The 24,733-nt window shown below is 34.0% G+C and overlaps 1 protein-coding gene across 2 annotated transcripts in view; it reads right to left on the bottom strand.

Annotated features, from left to right (window-relative positions):
- LOC119633719 overlaps nt 1-24,733 on the bottom strand; it is a 90,583-nt gene that overhangs the window by 59,474 nt on the left and 6,376 nt on the right. For both annotated transcript variants that reach the window (XM_038027414.1, XM_038027415.1), the window contains exon 2: nt 11,140-11,289. In XM_038027414.1, the coding sequence (XP_037883342.1) occupies nt 11,140-11,188 (49 nt within the window). In that variant the 5' untranslated portion in view covers nt 11,189-11,289. The remainder of the gene's footprint in view (nt 1-11,139; nt 11,290-24,733) is intronic.

Genomic DNA, 24,733 nt, shown 5'->3' with positions numbered 1-24,733 from the left:
TCCTTGGACCCCTTGAACGGGATGAAGTCTTAAAAATAGGCCAACGTGGTTCAAATTGGATAAGGTTAATTTTTATGCCAAGTTATTGTTATGAACAAATTTTCATCATGAAATATTGAAAATTAGCCTCTTTTACCATACAAACGTTGCCTTTTCAAAGGAAGGATTGTATGGTAGCGGGTTCAAAAAATTACCTACTGACTACTACCTAGCGATTTTTGTCGCCAATTGTTCAATTTTACATATATTTTTTCATGTAACGAGTTTTCAAAATGGAAGTGGTCCGATCAGAACCATTTTCAACAGTGTCCGTCCTGGAATAGAGTACGTAGCTCATTTCAGTAAAATATCTCGAAAATTAAGTCTTGCAAGTTGAACGCAAAAATACATGAGCAAACATTAGACGGACAGACGGACAGACAAGTTTAGATGGGTATAATAGAAGGTAGGCCTATGGGTGTTACACACGCACGCACAAACTTAAAATAACCTTTACCGCAGGAGGTGTAGGTTGTAACAATATTGGCAACATTTTACACAACAATGTGTTAATGCAAGCTCCGGTAAAGAAGGAAGGGAAAACCTTTTGTGTCTTGAAAATAAGATATTGCTGTGCTATGTTTTTTGCCGCTAATCTTTAATAAAATCAATACAAATGCACACTATAGCGGACACAGAAATTTCTTTATGATTCCTTTTGAAGAAACTTAACTATATTTTTGAGAAACTTTTTCTTAATAGCCTAACATATCAATCTTATCAACAATCTATTGGTTAAGTAAATCTAAAATAAACTCCTTTCCCCCTTTTATTTTGTTATTATATAAAGAATTTTCACACATTTTAAGAAAAAAGTTAAGTAACAGCGCAACCTTTACTCTTCGAGATAGTTCCTAACATTTTAATACGTTTCGAAAATTTTTTCACTTCTTCTGCTTTCGATTTTAGTTCATTGTTATCTTTTGCTATTACTCGTAGCTATTAACTGCATTCAAAACCTAAAATACTGCGGGTTTTCTTAATTTAGTTAGATAGCAGTAGCTTTCTTTTTTTTTTTTTTCTTTTTTTTTGGTTTCAATATCAGCTCATCTGCCCAAGTGCTTGGCTTTTGTTCGTTGCATTCTTTTCGTTTCATTTTTTGGACGTTTATTGTATAAAGTTAATTATTATCTTAAATTTCGATCTTTGGCAGTTATTCTTTAACATTTAAATTATTTTCTTTCTCAACAATAAAGAGCCAGCCAGAAGGGTTTTAATTTATTTTCTGACAAAAGTTTCAAAAAATTTAATTAAAAATTATGATCTTCATCCAAGCCTAAGGTCGATATGGTCAATAAGCGTGAGAATGACTATTTTATAAGATAATCTTTAAACTTTAATACTGAATTTGTCACATTAACAATGTGGTAGGTTTTGCAAACGATATAAATAAATACAACTAATAATAATAATTGTAAAGGCAAAGTCAATGAAAGAACTATTGGAAACACTAAAATGGACTTTTCGATTTTCAGGCTCTATCTGTCCCTTTGATTTTTAAACTATGCACCTTTTGTTATATGAGGATAGGTTAGGTTTTTTCGGAAGTCACTTTGTGAAAGTGATTTTTTAAGTGCGCAAGGACCCCATCTTTTATTATACCGACTAGTGAGATCGCTTAGATCTGAATCAATCTAAGCTTGTCTGTCTTGTCTTGTTTATACGAAAGGCATGCAATACCCAGAAGGGATGAGATAGACCCACGTTTTATTGTACTGATCAGTTCAAAACCACTTTCTGAATCTATTTAAACTCATCTCTCCGTCTCTCCGTCTTGCCTTCAAGTTTGAGCGGATGTGTGCAGTGCCCAGAAGGACTGAGATAGACCCATCTTTTATTATATCGATAGGGTCAGAAACGTTTTCTGAATCTATTTAAGCTTATCTGTCCGTCTCTCCGTCTTGTCTTCAAGTTTATGCGGATGTAAGCAAAACTCAGAAAAACTTGAAATAGATCCATTTTTTATCATATCGATCTTTCCGTCTATCCGTCTTCGTCCGCCTTTTTTTTTTTCAAAGTACAGTCCACAATTTCTGAGATACTTTCGTGAAATATGGTACACTGATGATTTTGCTGGATGAATCCTATTGAAAAAGGTTTCGAACGAAACACTTTTCCAACCATTTTCTATAGAATGCCTTATTTTTATTATTCACTACTGATGTAGGATATTTAATGACCACAATAGTCCGTTTACTTGTTTCACTTTGATTTTTATGTAACGAAAATATGAAAAAATGTTTTCAACTTATTTTAATTCAAAAAGAAAGAAATCTTTAAAAATTTATTAAACGTTCAAATGCAAGTGCATGTGAATGTGCTAACATTTGTAAAATTTATGCTATGTTATGCATTTTGTTTCACATGAACACTATCTCTCCCTCTCTGCCATATAATTCAATTTTCCGTTACATGTCAATATATGACAGCTGACGTTAAGTGGTTTTTCAATTTGTCTTACATTTTAGTGTAAATTGAATTTGAAAATTTTTGTCTGAGAGGAAATTCTCTTCACTTTATTGACTTGATTCCCTTAAAGCAGAATATGAAAGCAGAATTATTTAACAAATATTGCTATGATTTTAAATTTTGTTTATATAAATAGTGAAGGAGTAAATGCCCGAATGAAACATTTTAAGTAAAGGTTTATCATGACTTTAGTTTTTTAAGATCACAAAGGGAAAAACAAGTTTTCAAAAAGAAATTTTATATAAATTTTTATACAACAAAAACAGATCTCATAGGTAAAAAAAAATTAAGCTCATTGTTATTTTCCCACAGCTGATATGCTTCACTTTCATAAGGGTAAAAAAAAACATTTGTGTGTGTTGGAATAAATAACAGACAGTATTATGTAAGTTAGTACGTTGATGAATGTTGTCAACAAAAAGAGAAAAGAAAAATTGCCACTAGCAGTGGGGTTGTAGTAGGAATCCGTAAACAGTAATTTGCCTCTGTATGAGCTGATAAGTTGGAGCGAATAAGAGTAGAAGAAATGAATAAAACTTCTAAAGTTGGCGGGAAGAAGGTTTACCTACAAAGAAAGGACCACTTTTCTGATTAGTAAAGAATGAACCCAAAATAACGCTGAGAAATAAAACCACGCAGAACCCTTGCGCCGAACTACCAAGTAAATTAATTAAATATTTCATTTTATACTGGAATGATTTTATGAATTTATTAAAAGCAATTTAGTTTGACTTACTTGCACTAGCCCTGCGGTTAAATAACAACTCTAAACAACTGTAACTCGTAAACTAAATATAGGTCGGTTAACAATGCCCGACCGGAGACTTGTGTTCAACTTGCGAATCTTCGATGATCGCGAACTAATGAAAAAATTAGAGAATACTGTATATGTGTACAATCTGTGCGCTAATCTTTTGAACAAATATTTACACCCATATCTGCCAATGTTATTATAATACTTATAGATGCCTATCATGTCTCATAATCAAACTTGGTTGCAGCCGTCGATTAGATACATATTAGATTCCAAATTTCTATTTCAATTTCGCGACTCGAGATATTTGAAAAGTAGCAAAAGATGCACAGATCGATGAGCGGATTGATTAAAAGATAGAGGTAAACCATATCGAAAGCCAGGAAAGGTGTATTACCTACCCATCACTTGTCTTTATATAAGCTTTCCTCACTGAAAATAGTTTCCTTTCAAAGAATTGGAATCTTTCTCTTGCAGACATTCAATTTCTTCTCCTTATTCTTCTCCTTCTGTTCAGCAAATCGACAACTGAAGATGGATAAAAAAAACTTTCCGTCTGTTTTTCTTCTTCTTCATCTTCTGTTATTCACGAAATTAAGAACCGAAAGTTCGTTGGGATGAGTAAGCTACGGCAGAACATATACTAAAACTGGAACGATACTTTCCATCTCATTTAATTCCTCATGTATATTTATAATATAAAAAAGCAACCCTGGTGACAACTTTTCAATTTATTCTTCAAAAAGTTTCTGACACAAATGAAAGGACCAAAAATCTGTTCATAAAAATCTGTAAAATTTTAGAAATTTTTAATTATAATAATTTTAATTAAATAACGAGATAACAATACTTTTGATGCACAGTACCAAGTACGGTGATTTATGGATTGACAGCGGAACAGAGCCTCTCATTGCGAACACTCTGCCACATCAGTCTACCTATGCTTGGATTTTTTCATCAATCGCTCTCAACTTCGTTTCTGGATTATGGATCTAACATTAACTTAACTGGTCCAATCCATCTCTAAACAAACAAAAAAAAAAAAAATACTTTTGATGCTACTTTAACTTTGTTCGATAAAGAGTCAGAGTCGTTAGATGTACAAGAATTGAAGCTCTTCAAAGTGATTGAGTTAGAAGTGAAGTAAGAGGTGAAAAATTTTAGCAAAAATAACAAATGTTCTTCAGTCTAGAAGAAATAGAACAGCCCCTGCTAAAAGAGAGAATGAAACAAGTTAATCAACCACCTGAGATAGTCGAAAGCGAAGATATTAACCTCAATATCGATCCTTACCATTTAAAGAACAGATGCTGACCTTATGGCAAAAAGGAGAAAGGAAATAAATCTAGATATACAGAAAAATACAGTGTGGGTAACAGTGTAACATGAGCCTAATACGATCACGGCTCCAACCGGGGCAAATTGCGTAAACGGGTAGATAATTAATTTTATTCGCTGGTATTCGAAATGAAATCAATTTTTCGGACCTTTTAAAATCCTCTTCACGCCCACAATACATTTTATATCACATTTGACTATTTGAAGAATCATATAGACAAAAAAATAAATGAGATTTATCGAAAAATTTACAGCGGCTTTGCCGTGATTTTTAAAGAAGAAAATTTCTTTGACAAAGATTTCGCTTCAAATGCAGTTAAGAAAAAAAGAAGAAAAATGAAATGAAATGAATTAAGAATATTACAAAAGTGTTTTGGTGGTGGGGCTTTATCAATATCAAGGGTTTTTAAGTCATACAAATCATTTAATGTTGAACATCGTTCAGGAACACTACCCACTACTACAACACTAATAGCTTTGAACGACGACTTGGTTTCTGCTCTCACATGTTTTCTCGTCTTGTTCTAAAATTTGTTGAAAAAGTGTACAATTGTTAACAGAAGTGCTTTCTATGACTGCTAATGATCTAATTGCTAGTGATTTGATCTGATTACTAGTAATGAAATTTGGATTTATGTTTATGAAACCTCCAGAACAATCTCAATAATCCATAGGAAATGGTGCTGCAGATGAACTAAAGAGAAATCGCTAAGAAAAAGTTTGTTTAAATTAAAAGGCGTTGCTTTTATTAACCCAACATGACAGGTGTCTCTTCTTGTTGTCTTAAGTTGTTCTTAACATTCGTGTGGACCTACCAGGAAACTATACACATCGATATCATAGCGCAGATATTTAAAAAAAAGTTTAGTTTCATTACGTTTTGTGCCGTGTGCGCTAAGAATGCGTCGTAAAGGGGTTTTGGGACCTGATTTGCTCAGGAAATTTGTTAACAAACATTCCTCATATTAATATGACGTTATATACTCAGGTAGCCCGTGAAATAATATACCGAAATAGTGCTTCGCATAGTGTGTGCATTTAGGATTCGGCGCCGCCAGCAAAACTTATCTCAAACCTTTACTACAAGCTACGTACGTATATATAGAAATTGGTTTATTTCCGCTTAGGAGTTCGCATTTCGTTTATGCCCAGTTCTTTTTTTATGAAACCTGGCAGACTTGTACATAAGCTCACATATTCATATGTACAAGTAATGTACGCGCTTACCTATTCAGCTTTGCAAATATTTCCAATTTTACTACTCTTACGTCAATAAATTATTAACAGCAAAAAATTTTTCTTCTCTCTTTAAAAGGTATGCCATGGAAGGTTGGTCAACTTTAAGGTTATATGTCGTTTTAAAAGCATTTTGAGTTCATCAGTGAATGTTTGGAGGAAATGCTATTTCAAGTCGAATTTTTATTGCGCTCTCTGTAAGAATTCATATTTAAAGAGAATGCCCATTGAAGACTTCAAAGAATGGCCGAACAGTAGTGATAAATAATGTCTTCTGTTTGGGGGCTTCTTGCTTTTTTTCCCGTAGCTTACATAAATGCGACTTTAATGCATTGTAAGCCAACAAGCGACTAGACTTTGCTTTACAGCCTAATGGTATATGCTTAGATTCAATTCAGACCTGCTTTCCTATGGATCTCCCAGACTTGGAAAGTTCTATTTTTTTAGTTTAAAGTTTTGTCCTCTCGCTTCCTGATAGAAAATAACTTGCACTTTCCAAAGCAAACAAAGGTACAATGTTTAGGGGATAGACTTAAAAAAGGAAAAAAAAACAAATACAAGTTTACAGATTTATAGCTCGTTAAGAACATTCGAAGGCTTTTTAGAAGACATTTCGTTGCAGGACATATTTATGGGATCATTTTATCAGGGACAGGCAATTTATGAAAATCATGCAAGCCTTGCATTGGGTCACACACACACAAGATATTCTCTGGACCACGCATATAGTCAATTTTTGTGAACGGACAAAAAGAACGATATACTCTGGGAGCATGCAATAGATTCTCGCCTCGTAGCTTAACTTTATAGTTACACTTATTTAAGTCTATTCTACCATAGGTTGATAGATAACAATAAAAAGTTTTTAAAATATGCCGTCAAAAATTTGTAATAACATACGCCCTGAACAACGGAATGATAAAGAATCGCGTATAAAAAGTTGCCCTTTTCCTCCTATCGTTGAATTGATTTTCTCCTTACATTTTATTTCAATATTTTTTACAAAAATTTATTATTTTTGTGTTAAGAGTTGTGGTTGCTTTGTCAGCCCGTTTGCAGTTAAATTTCTATTTTATTGATTTGAACGTTTCGCAAAGCAACTCTAGTTGCTAATGAAAACAATTTTCCTTGCTCGTGCATAACTCCATGCTTGTCTGTTTTTCTTTTTCTTTTTTTTTTTTTAATTTTTATTTTTATTATTATTTGCATGCGTGAGTGTGAGTATATGTCTACCGGTAGAGTCATAAATATTTTGGCATCATGGTTTTTATTATTTATTTGTTTAATAATTTTATTTACTATGAAAACATTCGGCGCTTGGGCATTTTCGCTTTTGCACATATCGTTGTTGCCTTTGCTGCTTTACTTAACACAAAACATATCGCATCCGCATAATGCGCACTAGACTGCATATATGCGTTTATGTGCATGTGTGTGCGTTTGTGAATGTGTGTAAGCAAATGGTTATATTATTTTTACATAATTTTTAATTTATTATGTTTAACCGTAACTGCGGTTTGGCTTAACAACCCAAGCTAATAATTCTTTCAATTTTTGCGGTTAGGCATTTAATGCCTACAGAAGAGATATTTGTTTTTCATTACTGTTTATTTTTTATTTTTATTTATTTATTTATTTTTTTTATTTTTTGTTTATATTACTTCTGTATTCAGAGAAGCTATTCTTCGCTTTAAGGTAAACTTTGGTTAGTAGCACTTGTACTCAAAATCTTGGGTCATTGGTGTTAAACTCTAAATTAGTCTCTAAATAGCACTGCTAGCATTACGACTACCGTAGGGAAAAGGTGTAATAACGAGAAAGCAAACCTTCACTTTAACTTTATGTATGTAACGAAACGGTTGTACAAATTATCCAAATAAGAGAAAGCCGAAGGAATTCGTCCCAAAAGCAGATGACGACAATCACATTTTATTTCGCCCAGGCGCCCAGGCCGCCCGCACCAGTTTTACGTACAGGGAGAGAAATAATTTGATTAGAATTTGATAAATAACATGATGACAAGTTCATATTATTTTCCTTTAAGAAGAAAAGAAATTCGATGCTTAGGTGCGATGTGAATCCGATAAAATCAATAAAGAAGTCTGAGTATATATTATATGGAAGGATCGTTTGCCACCGAGAGACTTATGAAGGCGAGCGTAGGAAATACGGGAGGAAAATATGAGAATCGATATAGAAAACTTTTAGGTTTCTCTGGGAGGTTTTTTTAATCTTTTGTTGATTCAATTGTGAAGACGAAAACGTGGAACTCTCCACCTTCAACATTCGATCTCGTCTACAGGCTGAGTGCGAAAAACAGAGAAAGTTGTCCACATGAGTTGTCAAGTTGCCAAGAATCACGACTACTAAGTCAGTGTCCACGGGTTCAAATTTCAGTGCAGTAGAGTTTTAATTGGCCACAGCTAGATGTACTCCGTCGGTAAGGTATAACACTTATCGATTGGGCTCACACCCGGCCACCATCTTTCTATTTGTTTTTTCCCCCTCTTCTCTGACGTCTTTCTGACCGTCACTACGGTCACTACTGAATTATCAGAGGTGGGATAATAATTTCCCCTTCTAGTTTCACTCCACATCTCATTGCTACATAATTTTTGAAGCCGTCCTTGACCGTAGAATTATAAAGGTTAAGCAGTGGGAAAAAAATAGTGTACTTCAAAGTAATGTAAAGCAAAGGAAGCGGAATATTAAGTCAATTATAGGAAACATTTACTCCAAAAGCATTACGAGTTTCATTTGATAGGATTAAAAAGATCTGATAGACAGTGAAATAATGGAGCACAACAGTCCATTTAATGTAACGAGCTTAAATTTGACATAGTCTCCCAACGTGAACCAAAAGATTACCATAGTTTCCAATCCATTCGTTAACCCAGTATACGCATAAAGGACAAAAATCGAAGAGTGGAAATCTGGTTAGATTTTGTTACGTTCCTATGAGAGTAACGATTATCTCCATCATAGCATTTCCGGCGATAAAGAGTGCATGCCTAAGCGTGAATGAACCCGCGACAACCTCACAAAACCCTTGCAAAGCCAGTTGACTTAAGTGCTGCATGTTCACATCCTTATCTTTTCACTCTACTACATAATAAACGATGGATTGTAAAGAATTAAAACTTGTATCGTGCAAGCGCCATAGCCACAATTTCGGAAAAATTGAACCGGCTTCGGTGAAAAATTTTCATTAATATACGTAATAAACTTGCTTCTGTTGCATTTCAAAGCGAATCTTAATAAGTAACCGCGTACTTCTAAACAAATATTCGCCAACTGACTGGTCTTACGTTTTGGCAATGAGCAAATTGCAACAAGGTATTACTAATAAGTACACATCAATTTCAATTCCAAGGAAAGAGTTGTTGAACCCGGCAGTGTTTTTGGTACAAGCGCCAATTAGGCTTGCGTGAAAAATCAGAAGAAATCATGAGCTAGACTCAAATTTTGTTATACCGATCTTTCCGAAATCACTTTCTGAATCGAACATAGTTTGTCTGTCCATTTGTCCGTCCAGCTATCTCATATTGTTATATTTCATCTATAGGCCATAATTTTCGCGATATTTTCACTTATTTTGGCCCTTGAAAAGAGTTCGGACTGGACCACTTTTTCGACCAATTCCCATACAACGCTTTACATCCTATGGCATCGACATGTTTTGATTTGTTATTCCTTCGAAAAAAGTTATGAAAAAATGGATATTAAATACACAGTTCTGCTTTCGTCTACAATACTTTATACAAATTTAATGGAAATTTTTGTTGTAATTCTTGGAAGTGGACAGAATCAATATATCCCTACGCTGCAAATATATTTTTTTCTAAAAACAATTGAAATAAATTAAAAAGTATTCGATAAAAGCCGATGTCACACTGGCATCGCACACGCTATGCAATTAAAACCCAGCGCAAGAGGAGCCAAAAACAATGTCAGCTCAAGACAACAATTATGGCTCAAAGTAAAAAATTGAAGCAAATTGCTTACGACATAAAGACAAATTGAATATTAATAATAATAATAATAATAATAACAATAACAATAAGAGCGCAGCTTAAGAAGTAAAATAATGAAAAAAAAAATGTAATAAAAATATTTTTTAAAATATTGTAATTGATTCGGAAAATTTGCTTAATCAACGACGGACATGGAAAACGAAAATTAATTGAATGAAAAATTTGAAATAAAGGCATGAAAATGCACTTTCATGAGTGCAATCATGTCATGCATTTTTAAAATCTTTAAAAGGTCCTTAACAAATACCATTTATTTTTTACTTGCTTTCCCACATTACACGTAGTTATTATGTGCGTTCATTGATTTAATGGGCCCACCATTACATATCCTACACCGCCCTACAGCTATTCATAAAAAGACTTTTCAAAGTAAAGTGTTTTATGGGAAGTGACCGAAAAGTCGTCCTATGCAAACCACTATTAATAGCGCTCGCCTTTGGGCCAAAACACATGAGTTTGCCTCACAAATTGCGACATGTCGGCTGAGCCTAAGCATACATGGACGGACCACACATGGATAGACAAACTTAGATCAATTCAGAAAATGATTCTGAAAATGATTCTGAAACGATGAGTACAATAAAAGGTGGGTATGTGTGTACAAACGTTCGCACAAACTTAAGATACCCAGCATAACAAGTCGTGTAGAGTATAAAAATTTATATAAATAACTAACGTATATAAAAAATTGGCCTTGAATCAGGACATATCGGTGTACCAAACCTCATCAGAATATCTTATCTTGCAGGTGAAATTTTTCAAGATCAAATCAAATATTTAAATGATGTTCAACTGCTGAATATCTAAGGTTGTTCGCAAGATTAACATGATTACCACTTTATTTAGTTTACAGAGTCGCAAAAGTTTCCCCATAATCGGTATAAAAATATATAAGCTTTGATGTTCTTTATACAATTATACCTCATTCCGAGGATATTTTTTTACATGTCTTCCAACATATTGTTGCAATCGTGCCCTAGATGTGAGCGTTATGTAATACAGGGGTATATTTGTGGCACAGGGATATGACCGTAAACACTATACCGCCATAACATGAGCATGCATACAACATTGATTCAATATTTTTACTGGAAAATATTCTCTTCAGTTTTCGTATTTTATTTATTTCAATCAATCATTTTATTTATTTATTCGTCTTAGTTGTTAGCACGCAACGTTAACAGCACGAAGTGAAGATATGACTGAGTAGTTCTATGTTAGTAATGTTTTTTATGCAGATTGTTTAGAAATATGTTTTCAAAAACTTACCCAGCAAATTGAAGAAACTAATCAGGAATAATACGAAAATCAGCGTCATTTTGTGCAACCTCAAGTAGAGTTAGTAACAACGACGGGCGAGTTTAAGTTAGCGTAAATTTCTAGACTTTGTATTTGTTGAAAAAATCATTTAGAAAACATCTGAAAAATTAAAACGAAATATTTTATTGTGAAAAAAATGTCGTCATGACTTGTTTTACTATTAATAATTTGAATAATATTGTGCTGTAAAATACATACATTCAACACAAGTCATACAATACATTGCACGGCGCCTGTAAGCATTACAAATGTTCTTATGCCCATCACCGAAGGATGGGGGGTAAATTCATTTTGTCAAAAGGTTTCCAATCGTTTGCCTAGAAGAAACCTTAAGAGACCATATTATTAATCAGCATCAAATTCGGAGTCCAGTTTAAGTCTGTGTAACGTCAGTTGTAGGCCCACAGGTAGCAAACATGAAACTTTCGACTTCACATTTGGCAAAAACTTTGGAAGTCCTTACACACACATTGGCATTGAAAATGGACTAAATGCAAACAACACGCCTCTATTACTACAGAAGCTGAAAAGGCTTCTGTTTTTCAAAAGAAATGGTTTTTCGAACCCAGACAAGAATCGCGATTGCCTAATCAGTGTTCGTGGGTTCAAATGTCATGTGCGATAGTTTACTTTGGTTCAGATTTCGGTCTGATCTGCACCCTACTAAACGAATTTGAATAATTGTCCTAAATTGAAAAAAAGAAAATGCAACAATTGGTTACGAACGATTTCACGGAACGGCCCAATATATTATTCAGCGTACCGCTAATGCTTAGCCGCCTTTTGGTTGCTTCTCCCTCACAAAGCAAAGGAACCATTTGGTGCTATTTGATACTTGAAACAAACGCTAATCGGAATTAAGACAGGAATGCTGAATAAGGCGAAGAAGATGACACATTTTGATCCAGTGCCGCTAGTGCTCTCCACTATATATTCGATCGTTGTCAAACTGACAAAATAATATTTTTATTTTTATGACTGTGTCTTTAATTATCTTTGCATTGTCACTGCATCAGCTGTTGGCGGTGTTGTTCTGTTGGTTTGAATTGCTTCAAATCATAGTAAAGAGCGCTAAAACTGGCTTCATCTCACGGGGCTTTCCTTGAAGTTTATACCCTGTCATCAGTCTTTTTAATTCTAGAGAAAAACTAGTGTTTCCCTCTTCCTCCCTCATTCCTCTTAACATTGTCTGATATCTAACTTGACATACGTTAAGCCAAGAAGAAGTCGTGTTGCTCAAATTTTAGTGAGGTAATTTCCATTTTGATATGAAATGTAAAAATAATGTGCTTTTATGGAAACTGCTTCACTATTATTTACTACAATATGTTTGCCCCGTGTCGTGAGAAACAACTTACATACACTTATTATATATATACCTTTGATGTGAATTCATTTAGCAAAAAACTTTAACATACAATTTATAGTACGAAGGAAGTTGTAATTAAGAAAAATTAAGAAAATACAATCGATTGGTTGATGTACATGCGCTTGTCATTTATATTCGTTCTCTAAAGCATTAGTGAACTAAATTAATTTACAGTCTGTAAGAGATAGTTATATCAAGCATTTTACAAAACCTTTTTTAAAGCAAGCTAAAGAGGAAACGCAAAAATAGTCCAGAGAGTCTATGTCTATTGAATTACCCTTTTGCAAAGCAAATGCATTTCAATTAAAAGATGGAAAAAAAGCATATCTCGATAAGGGACTTGTATCCGCTACCCAAGGAAGCGATTGTGGAATGCATTTGACACACCTCCTTACTTATCTCTAGGTAGAATTCGAAGCCTATCTATGTCCGTTATTCGAGTTTATATTATCGCAAAGTTGGATGACGAAAATTTTGATGCTTAGTTCATGCAAATGGCGTCACGCCTGTAATGTTTATTAAGTTTATTCTCTTTGGCAAGACGCGGGCCTCCATTAAATACCCTACCTCTTTTCGTTTAATAAAGTTATATAAATAATAGCTTTTGAAAATAAAGCTACATTTAGGACCTGGTCGAAAAAGCGCTCCATTTCTAAACATTTTCGATAACGTCCATCCTTGGGCCAAAACGTGCCGGTATATAAAATTTCATCAAAATGTCTCAAAAATTACGACTTGTAGGCTGCACACAAAATCCAAGACGGACAGACGGCCAGGCAAGCCTAGATCCACGTCCTGAATCAATCGGTGTAGTAAAAGTTGAGTCTACCTTCCTCGTCCTTCAGAGTGTTGCATACATCCGCACATACTTTATATTAAGTTGTACCCTATAGTAGCTATGATATAAGGCATAAAAAATATAAAGGACCGAAACTCACTTATGTAACATACCCAGTTATTACTCAGAGGAGAAGCCATCCAAAGTGACATAGGAAAAATTGTTACTCTCAATGTGAAAAAGAAAGTAGAGCGATTATTAAAATATCGCGCAAAAGCGAGTATGATTTTCTTAGCTATAACTTTTTTACTAAAAGCCATCTAAGGTTATACAAATATTATAACGAAAATAGATAATTAAATTATAGTACCAGCTACATGTCCGTTTTCACCATGTTTATCGAAAAACGTATCATGGTCTTATGTGTTGCACAGTTAAGTAACAAACGTTCCCAATAAGAGCCAAAATCGTATTGAAAATAGTAAAGACAAACGTAATGAAAAAACTTCGCTTTCCTTATAGATGATACTTTGGCCAACAAACCTCCAACGTTGGTACTTGCTTGCTTATCGATTATCATATTAAACGATAACAATGCACACAAAAAAGGCTGACAATAAATTATGCAAACGTGTGTCGCTGACTCACAATGGAAATCCAACCCTCAAGTAACGCACTTCGACTATAAACATTGCAAGCCATGGCATGAGAACTACAAAACTATTCACTCATTGTTAAGCTGTGAACAAAGTCCAAAAAATATTTAAAAAATATTAGAAGCATAAATATCTATTCAAGTGTAAAGCAGTCATGCGCATAAAGGAAAAAACTTTGTTTCTGGATTTGATAGATGAAAAGAATACATATATATATATACAATATACATATACAATAAACACGCAATGTTCTCAATTCTCCGTCATTGTGGATTTATATGTGGCTTCTGCACCTCCGTTTTGTTCCCTAAGCGCATTAACTAAATGGCCATTATTCTTATACCTCGTTTCAGTATTGTCTTTACATTTTTAATAATAATAAATTTATAGCATTCCTACTTTATTTACTGCAATGGTGTGTGTAATGGGTAAATGAAAGAAAGAATTAACTTTCTTCTTTGTGGCGTACCTCAACCAAGTCTATGCTCTGTCTTTAAAAGCCTCTGTTAAAAAAAGCCTTCATTGGTCAGTCCAAACGCTTTTTAAGTGACTGCTGAACTGAAATTAATCATAATTGTATTCTTTAGCGCACAAACTGGATTCACTCTCGCTGGAAAGCTGGAAAGCGACCAGTAACCAGTATTGCATTTCCTTAATTTACCATAAAGAAAAAACTTTCCGTAGCACTTATGCAATACTTCTAATAACTAATCTATTATGGGCTCACTTTCTGTAACCCACCTTAAACCTCCTTAAGGAATCTTACAGTCTTAAGGACAATTTACAAACATGTTTCTTATTCAGCCCTAAATTAAGCAACCACTCAGGGGATGTTCCGAATTCGTGAAGAGCGGAAAAAGCTAGGAAAGTGGTGCACTCGCTAACGTGTTATACATTCACCGACCGAGCACCATTATAGCTACCGCACTTGAGATTTGAGCCCGTTGACATTGGCTTTTTACTCGTAGTTCTTATCTATGACGTTAATGGGGCACAATTTCCCTGTTATATGGGCGTATCCTTTCTATATAAGCTTCACATCGAAGCGTCCTAATTTCACATATTTTATTTTACTTTACCACCATACGTTTTCTAGTTCACTTACATCCATTTTATCTCTGATGCTTATATCTGTATCAACTCTGCGGACTTAGGCTGGCATTCTTCCTTACATACTTTGCCGAATTTCTCTCTATGCAGTTAACTGCAGAAAATCGATGTTGTAATACGAGCGTTACGGCAACAAAAAGCTGCTTGTCCGCCCAACAACCTGAGACGGAAATAAGAAGTATTTAGATCATTTACTTGCTTCTATATGTCACTCTACTCAAAATGGGCGTGACTGATCGGTTGAATACTAATTCGAAATTTGTTTTCTAAACCTGTACGGTATGTCTGCTGGTAAATCCGTCTTATTTACTGGTAAGCTTATGCAGACTCTTAAATACGCAAAATTAATACCATAGTTTAACTAGATTTTGCATATAATGCCAGAATGAAGGAAAATTTTGATAATAACATTGCTTTTTGCTTCGAAAAACAAATCTGTGGATATAAAGAAGGTATGAAGGCGGAAAATGAAATTGTAGGCACTATTAGCTAGAAAGTGCTGTACAGTCGTGCAGGCTGCGTTGCTTGGGATCGATGGGCAACGAACGCACAACGAGTTTTTCTGCGATTACCTATCCTTTGCTTCGAATTCCGTCATTCACCCCAAATTGTTGTTAAAAACGTACTGGAATGTAATTTGTTTTCTTGGGTGGTATTGAGAGGAGGAGAGTTAGGCACGCAGATAAATTTTTTCATATATCTTGGTGTTAAAGTAAAAATAAATTTTATTCGATTAAAAATTCAAAAAAATTCTATTATTTGCAAAAATCTTCGTTTAGAAAAATCTTTTTTTCGTTTCGATGAAAATATTTGATTAGCGGCCATAATAAAAAACCGCTAATCGAAGCAATGACCGAAAGATAGTAAGTCTGCTCTGAAAAAGGCATAATCGATTTTCACTGTCAGTTAAGGTAATTTTTTTGCGAGACAACAAAGCGGATGCTTCTACTAAGCTTACTAAAGATACATTTTGGATTAGTTTTAAGTAAACACGCAACCAAAAATTGCGTCGGGTTTTTCTTAAAATTTAAAAAAAAATTACATAGTTCTTGCTTACCAGCAAACTCTGCAAATAAAGCTTATTACAAGAAAGTATTTACTACTCCAGGTATCCTACCTCATGAGTAAAATATGCAAAGTACTTTAACAAAAAATGAAAACTGCAAGCAGATACTTGAGCAGATACTTACGCTACTTTTTCTTTTCCTTCTATGAGTTTTTATACCCTACACCGCTTTTGGTAGAGATTATGTTAAGTTCGCAACACCCAAACAGGCTTTCACTATTCCAACAGACGCAAAATTGATTTCAATTCTGTCCATCTACCTGATCGTCTGTCTATCTCTCTCTCTCTCTAATAGCAGTCTATGGAGTTTTGGATTCAAACTGGAATTTTGAGATATTTTAACGAAATTTGGTACCTTAAGGCGTTTTGGTCCAAGGACAAAGAAGTCGATTGAATCGGAGCATTTTTATGTCTACGCCACATATATCGCCTTATTCTAAAAACGTCATTACGTGAAAAAAATTTGGAGTATTAAAAAAATGTCGTCAAAAATCGTTGGATATAATTTCCGCATAGTAAAATAATGTAAAAAATTTGGATCGTATGGAGTAACAAGGGTTAATTTCTACCACACCATGACACAAATCGGTACAAGATGGCAATTTCGCATATAAATTTACTGTATTAAATGTAGACCATATTGGTCTGATTCTCTACATTAGAGTTCTCATGGATAGCAACCCTTATCTATATATATATGCTTTTTAGTTCGACTTATCCAATCAGGGAATATTATTCCCTACTCGTGCAACGCGGTGACGTTTAGAAGATAACGCGAAAAGAAAATGGGACAGCAAGGTGGTGGTCGCAGCATAGTTGACGTGCACCTAATCCGTACTATGTTACTCCTTTCCGGCAACGCGTCAGTAGAAATGCGATCAAAATACAACCTACCGCACTTGAGATTTGGTCCTGCGAATACAACATTGATAGTAGCGCGAATCCTACTTGCTCGGCTAGTTATATGTTAGGTGAATTTAAGTGTCGAACATGCCCTAGACTAGTGACGTTTTAACTTGTTTTTAATTTTGAAAAGAAATCTGTTTGTGCGGTGCATTGTTATAAAGCACGCCACCCCAACAATGTTTGGTCGAAATTCAAACTACTTTAGTGTCATTACCACTTGTTCTATTCACGGCGCATAAATCATCGTAAGCATAGTAACGAGCAAAAATTTTCCTTTTTATAAATTTTAATTTGCAGTCTCTTTGTCCCTCTTTGTGTGCGCTGTTTACGCACATTTTATTAAGTGCTTTGAAAAAAGAAATGATTGATTTTTTCTATTGAAAAAAAAAAAAATGAAACTTTTATTCGTTTCAATAATCATTTCTTTGTTGTTTATCTGTAAATAATTCATTTCAATTATTTGAGATAATTTTTTTCGTGTTTTTTTTTTTTCAGATATTCAAACGAATAAAGTTGATTTTTGACGTGGAGAATTACCCTCATACATATCCGTATGTAGATTTTCATATAGGTATTGTTTTAGTATTGATATCAATTGCTTGTCAATCATTGTCTGCATATTTTCAACTTTATTTTCGTTTATTGCATTCACTTCAAATGGAAATATGTATGTAAATGATACAATTTCAATTTTTATATACCTTATAGCGGCTGCCAGGAATAGAGCGTATACTCATTCCGTTTGCAACATGCCGAAGTCAAGTTTACCCATTATTGATTAGAATGAAATTCATACTCGATTCAATCCGGCTTGTGCATCCGTTTTGTTTGGCTTGCAGAACATTAGATAACGAAGTTCCTTTTCGATCAATTTATGTGGATATAAAGAGTTTAGAAATAGTTCCGATCTGTTTGAAACATACAATCCGCCCAAAGCTGAATTGAAAAAAGTTTTAAAAGGCCACTCGATTCGCTTAACCTACACGCCTTTCGATTCGAGATTTTGGGGATGTGTGCAATAATCAGAATGATTTGAAATAGAGCCGCCCTTTAATGCAGCGATCGCCTTGTGAACCGATTTAAAGTTGTCTGTCCGTCCATCCAACCTGTTTTCTTGTGTGCAACCTACAGGTCGCAATTTTCCAACTCCCAAAAAATTTGTGGGGATCTGTGCAACACAGAGAAGCTTTATTATAACGCCTTTTATTATAACGCTTGTCTATATGTCCGCCCGCCTGCCTGCCTTGCTTGCTTTTGTTCAACCTATAGGACAATTTTTGGGATAATTTTTTATACTATGTTCGGGCCCAAGGACAAACCCTATTGACGATGGTTCGGATCGGATCCACTTCCAATGTAAGATTTTATTTTGAAAAGTTGTTAAATGAATAACTGTAAAGTGAAATAGAGTATTCAGTAGGGGACAGTGCCTCACTATAGCGTTTTTACTTGCTTTCTAAAGCATTTAATTTAGATAGCCGTCGGTTTGCAAGTGAAATTATTTCATCTCAGTGCCATTGATATTTTTATTTCTTAAACTATACATTTGCCAGCGGAATTCGATTTTAAGAGATGTGTTTTAATTAGTTTAAAATAAGGAACAAACTTGACAATAAACAGATGTATAAATATAATAAACAATAAAGTTGCTATAGCCTGTAACACAAGTGGTTGTAGGGTACAAACAGCGCAAACTGTAATGCCATTATGGCAATAATCTGTGCTAAGCAATTGAAATTTCGCATTTGTCTACTCGCTTTAATTTTTATTTGATCATCGTATCAATTGAGCAAATTGTATCGTCTCCAAGTGTATTTGTTTTCTTAATTTTGTTCTTTTTTTCCTTCCCTTTTCTTTGTGGAAGCTATTCTTTTTTTGTTTCTCGTTAAATCATCTTCAAGTATTTTATCATAAAAAAATTGGTTGTAAATAAATAAGAAAGCTTATACCAATGGGTCTATTTGCCGTCACCCCTTTATAATTCATATTCACTTTATGACATATTAAGTTTTATTTAAACAAATGAACTTTCAGTGACCCAAAAGTGTTATGATGTTATCTTATGTTTGTTTAGTTGCTTCTTTCTTTATATACACTAGTATTTCTTCTCACATTTATACGGTTTCTTGCAAGAAGAGGGTCAAACAGACATTTACTGTTTCGCTGTGTATTGTACACTTTAATGGGTACAGATTAAGTCGTTTCTGTCTGCATTTAATATTTCGGAATGTTAGAAAATATAAAAAATGGAAAGAAATGAGGAAAAAAGTTGCAAAATTCTTCTAATTAAAAAATGAAAAATAAAAGTGAAAACATTATAGCCGGCCTAGATCAAATTGTCTAACACAATTCTTATTTTTTCCATAGATCAAAAAAAATGATACCCTGTTTGTAGATGAACTCACTATTATGGAATTGTAAACTAAGAATTAGACCCCTTTGCAAATAAAGGCCGTTACCTTGCGTAAGAACTGTTGTGGCCAAGAGGTTCAAAAATTGTGGTACGTCAGCGTAATTAATTTTTATATAGACTTTTCTGCTCTAAAAAACCAGAATTTTCGTGCAAATGCTTATATAGGGTACGATCCAAAAATAGGCGTACATCGTTCAAACTTTCTAAATTTAATTTTTATATCAAATTACTATTGTGGATTAATTTTCATCAAAAATATTAAAACTTAAACTTTGTCTGTCCGTCTATCTGTTTTCTTGTGCTCAAGCCATCGCGCGTAAATATCGACGAAATTTGCTGCACTGACGTGTTTTGGCCCAAGGACGAACCCATATTAAAAATCGTTTAGTTTCGGCCAAGGAAGCATTGGGTTTAGAAGGACTTGATTAAACCGATCTGATAAGCTTATCTGTCCGTTTATCTGTTTTTATTCTTATGTTCACTTCCAGGTTGCAATTTTCGAAATAGTTTCATGAAATTCGGTGCAGCTAAGCAATTGAAAATAATTTAGATCGGACCACTTTCCCATGTAAAGCTTCATTTTGAAAAGTTATCATATGAATAACTGGTGTGCAGTTGATTTAGGGTAATTTCATATCGGCCAGTACCTAACTATAGTGTTCTTACTTGTTACTTGTTAGATTTGTGTTTAAGTATTGAATCAAACATGCCCAACAAAGTTGTTGAGTGATTAAGTGGCAATTCAACCTACTTTGCAGGACGTGGATACTTGATTTTTGCTCTGCTTTTCATGTTTTTTTTTTACCTATCACTAACAGTGAAGCAATGCATCAATGAATCAAATTTCATCAAAAACCAGGGACATGTAGATTGAGCATAAAACTAAAAGCATAGGCCTCAGACAAGCAGATAACATATAAGCGGACGCAGGGACAAGCGCTTCGGCAATTTGGAAGACGATGCTAACTTTATAGAAATATCCACCGAAAACCCTATAACGTGTATATATCTTTGATCGGTGCAAATATTTAGGTGGATTTCTTCATGTCCATTTCTTCAGGTCTGTTCGTATTTCCAAAAAATACCTAAAAACTGAAATCTTTCCGCCTTGTCTATATTACGACCTCAAAACTTTACAGCCTTTCAGTCAAGTAGCCCCGTGTATACTGGTAAGCGATGTTTTCAGGTTTTGCGTCAGTTGTTTTCATCTGAAAGCGTAGAAGTTTAGTCTTGGGTTTTGCAGTCGTCATTTGGAACAATATATATTGTATCCAGTAATCGAAGACATTTGTTTATGGACAGGAACGTATAAATAGATATGTTTAGATAAAATTCGAAAATATGTCAATCGGACGCGGATGAGCAGAAATCTGCAATGTATACCTTATATTTTTACTCGCGTGGCACATGCAAACACGAAGGGCGCATGCAAACGTACAGGCTTTCGCTTTCACAAATACCCGTACAGTGTCGCATAAAAATATTGTCACAATTATATGCGATAAGATATATACAACGCAAATTCGATCGATGTACTGTGTAAACAAAAATTTTGCACATCTCGCAATCAATTCAATGACTAATATAATCTGTATTAAAATATGCCAACCATTCCAAATATAACCAACTATTCCTGAAAGAATGACAATTTTGTTAGAGTGCAATACATCAGAATCTAAATAAGGAGAACTAATGATATGCGAAAATTTGCAATTCATAACAATAACGAAGGCCATAAGGATGTAAATTGAACGGCATACAGATAATCAATTTATCAACAGCCTTCAATTTATCCAAAGCAAATCAATTAATGAAAATATAATTCCTTCAAATTTTTCCTTTTCAACATTTTCCCATAAATGAAAATGTAAACATTTCGTATTCATACACAAATAGAAATTCTGTCGATATGTTTTTCACACACACACAGTAAAAGTAATCTCCTTTAGTAAACAAAATGTGGAATAAAGAAGATGAAGGGCGAAAAAAAGAAAGAAAAAAAAGTCAACATCTTTGCATTTCGTTTTCATCAGAAGATGAAAACATAAAGCAAAGAAAACACATACTAATCCTCAAATAAATCCTATCAATGTCACATTGGAAATCTCATCTCAATGAGATGAAAATGCATAAGCACTGTAAAGTAAAACTTTCATCATAAAATAATATTCTGTTGACATACATGCTCTCCCCCTCTTCCCCTCTCTCTCTCTCTCTCTCCCTCTGTCCATTCGACGAAATATTAAATAAAAGTTGTCCACATGAAAGATTGATTTTGTCGACTTCCTTTCGAACTTGTTACAATTTATTTGCCTTTTCGTAACAACCTAAGTATATTATTGCAAAAAAAGGAAAGTTTTCGAGTTTAGATCTGGTATTGCTTGCAGCTCCAACACGAAACTCATACAGCTAAAGTATTAGGTAGGCCGGAAATTTCATGCGTTAAAATAACTTTTTTCAAGCAAGTAGGGGGCTGATGTTTATTTTGAAAGAAAATTTCTCTGCACTCTCGGCTATTGCCGGGCAATTACATGACGACGATGACTGCACATGGTAAGCCTTCTTATGGTTAGGGTTATTGTCTTGGTAAAATTAAAATATTCACCAAACCCCCAAGGTTCTTCTGACAAGGAGGCAAAATTTATTTCACAATATTAAGGTACACGTACATGTGCTGATCCATAATACCCTCAACAAAATGCAATACATTCAGCTCCAAGAAAATGCATCGCACACCACTACCGAGCAACGAAGGTGCTTTTCTTTTCGCTTCACATTTTTGGTGAGGAGCGCTTGATTTGAACTTCTTCCTATATAGAGACTACCATTTGAACAAAATAGCTCGAATTTAGTCTCGTTAATGACTAGCACGCTTTGCCAGAATGAGAAATCTTTTAACTGGTCTTGCCTAGCGAATCGCAGTCTTGCTTTTTGATTTCCTCTGTTGGTAAGGGATTTACGCCCTAAATTTCTGCCATTGATAGCTGCCTTGCTCAATACATTTCTTACTGTTTGTGGACAACTTTTTTTTTCCAAAGTCCCTTTCGGCGACTTCTGCCACTTTCGATTCGCTTAAAAATGGAATCCTTTTGACTTGCCGTATAATTATTCTTGCTCGTCATATACGACTAGTTAAGAATTATTTTCATCCCGTGTTTCAGTTTTGTATCAAGTTTGTGTATATAGGATGGTTTGAGCGGCTTCGTTTTGCTAACCCGGATATCTCTCGAATTTTATTTTTATAATGTTGAGCTATTAATTTTCGTATACCAATACTCATTTCTCCCCTTTGTCTTCCCATTTTGATTTTCCATTACCCTTGTTTAACAAGGGACACAATTAATCAAATAAAATTTAAAAATTTAACAAAGAAATTTAATTTCAGCGGCTTCCACAAACACTTTTCACGAAAAAAACCTGAATAAAAACAGTGCCTTTTGCGTTCAAAGTCATCACTTTTTACGAAATTTACCTTTATTTTATTAAATAAAAATAAATTTCAAAATTTGCTTATGCCATTTAATGTAGTTACCCTAATACTGTCAAAAAATTAAGTGGATTTGTTTTTACAGCGCATTTAATTTTAAATATATTACATAACATAAATGTTTACGCTGAATGGACGAGTTTTGCTTGGAGCTGCTGGGCATCAGAATCAATACTATGCACAGTGGAATTTTAGTTTACAGTGTTGACAACAATAAATTAAAGTTTGATGGAAAGGCAACATGCTTTAGAAAACTCCCAATTTTAGATGATCAAGGCAGATTGGAATGCAATCTCCGAACGCTTTTGCGAAAAGCTTATTTTTATAAGTAAATAAGTATACAACCTATAAATTAGTGATGGGACTACGAAGTGTGCTCAAAAAAAAGACGTGTACAAATTTCGGGAGCTATGTGCAATGATACACGTATCTGCAACATATACTGAAACTATCAGACATTTGGAATTTTTAGTTTGTTTCGGATAGATATAAAGACTTAACGACTTTTTTTATCGAAAGGAATATATTAAAAGTCAGTCTTCAATTTTGTGTGAATAATTTTAATTGAGTTTTGCAACTCGCTTAAAATGTTGATTCGTGCTTTTGGCGAGTACGAGCATAAGCTCCTCAAAGATGTTAGTGGAAATTTTCAAAGTCCCATAAAAACAAACCTCCGAGCAAAACTTAATATTTCCTGCACATCGTTGGAAAGGCTATTAATAGGGCATTCTTTGGCCACAGTAGCTATGCAAACTTTCGCTTTATCAACCTCATCTATGACATAATGTAAAAATGTTGTCCTTTCGAACGATAATTAATTTACATAAAGTCATTTTTTGTTTATAACATTTTGTAAAAAAATTCTCGAAAATTTCTATTTTAACTGTATTTTGAGTTAAATACCTTCGAGACTTGGTTTGGCAGATTTCTGTTGATGGCTTAACAAAGCTATGCAAACAATTTTGGTTCTCGTCTTTGCTAGTTATATTTAAATATAACTTGATAACCTTCAAGCCCAAGGGTATAATATCTGAAGGGAATTACTTTGAAGGGAACAAAATAGATATTGGCGAATAAATAAAAATATTTTTTGAGAAACATAAATCTTCATCTTTTTTTTTTTTGAACACATCTCGTATATCAATCCGGTTTACATTTTCCAAAAAAAAAAAATTGCTCTTCAAGCCTTAGAATGATGTTTTGCCTATGCAAAGAAGTTATGTCTAACCATAGGTTTGTCAAAAGTTTCAAAGTCAAAAAGATTAAAATAATAAGCTCGTTTCGTATCCATAGTTGAAGACAGATTAGTGAGTGCTCCTAAGATAAGGTCAGAGGAAATTTGAAAATTTCTTTATATTTCCCCGCGTAATCGGATCGTTATAGCAGATAACCATCTAGAATATATAACTTGAATAAAATTTTTTCCAAAATTAGTACGAAAATGGTGAAGATTTTAGATAGAATTACTCTGAAGCAACATATATTTTTACTTGTTGGAGCGTACATATCGTATACTCTGAACAGCAAGCTTTAGGTGCTTCGCTCTGCCTCAACCCTTTTTTCAGTCTTTTCTTCAATTTCTTATAATATCTCTCTCTGTCGGCATTATCTATTGTTTCTTGTTTAAGTGTAAAGAGATGCATAGATACAGTGCACTCCCATTAAAATCAACTTAGCGGATATTGCACTCACAACATTCCTACAAAATATAATTTCAATAAATAAATGCTTTTCCTTATAATAAATAATTTGAGAAAT

This window comes from Glossina fuscipes, unplaced genomic scaffold (genome assembly GCF_014805625.2).
Source record: "Glossina fuscipes isolate IAEA_lab_2018 unplaced genomic scaffold, Yale_Gfus_2 2, whole genome shotgun sequence".
Lineage (NCBI taxonomy): Eukaryota > Metazoa > Arthropoda > Insecta > Diptera > Glossinidae > Glossina > Glossina fuscipes.
Note: the sequence above shows the minus strand (reverse complement) of the source record. Positions and strands in the feature narration are given on the sequence as shown.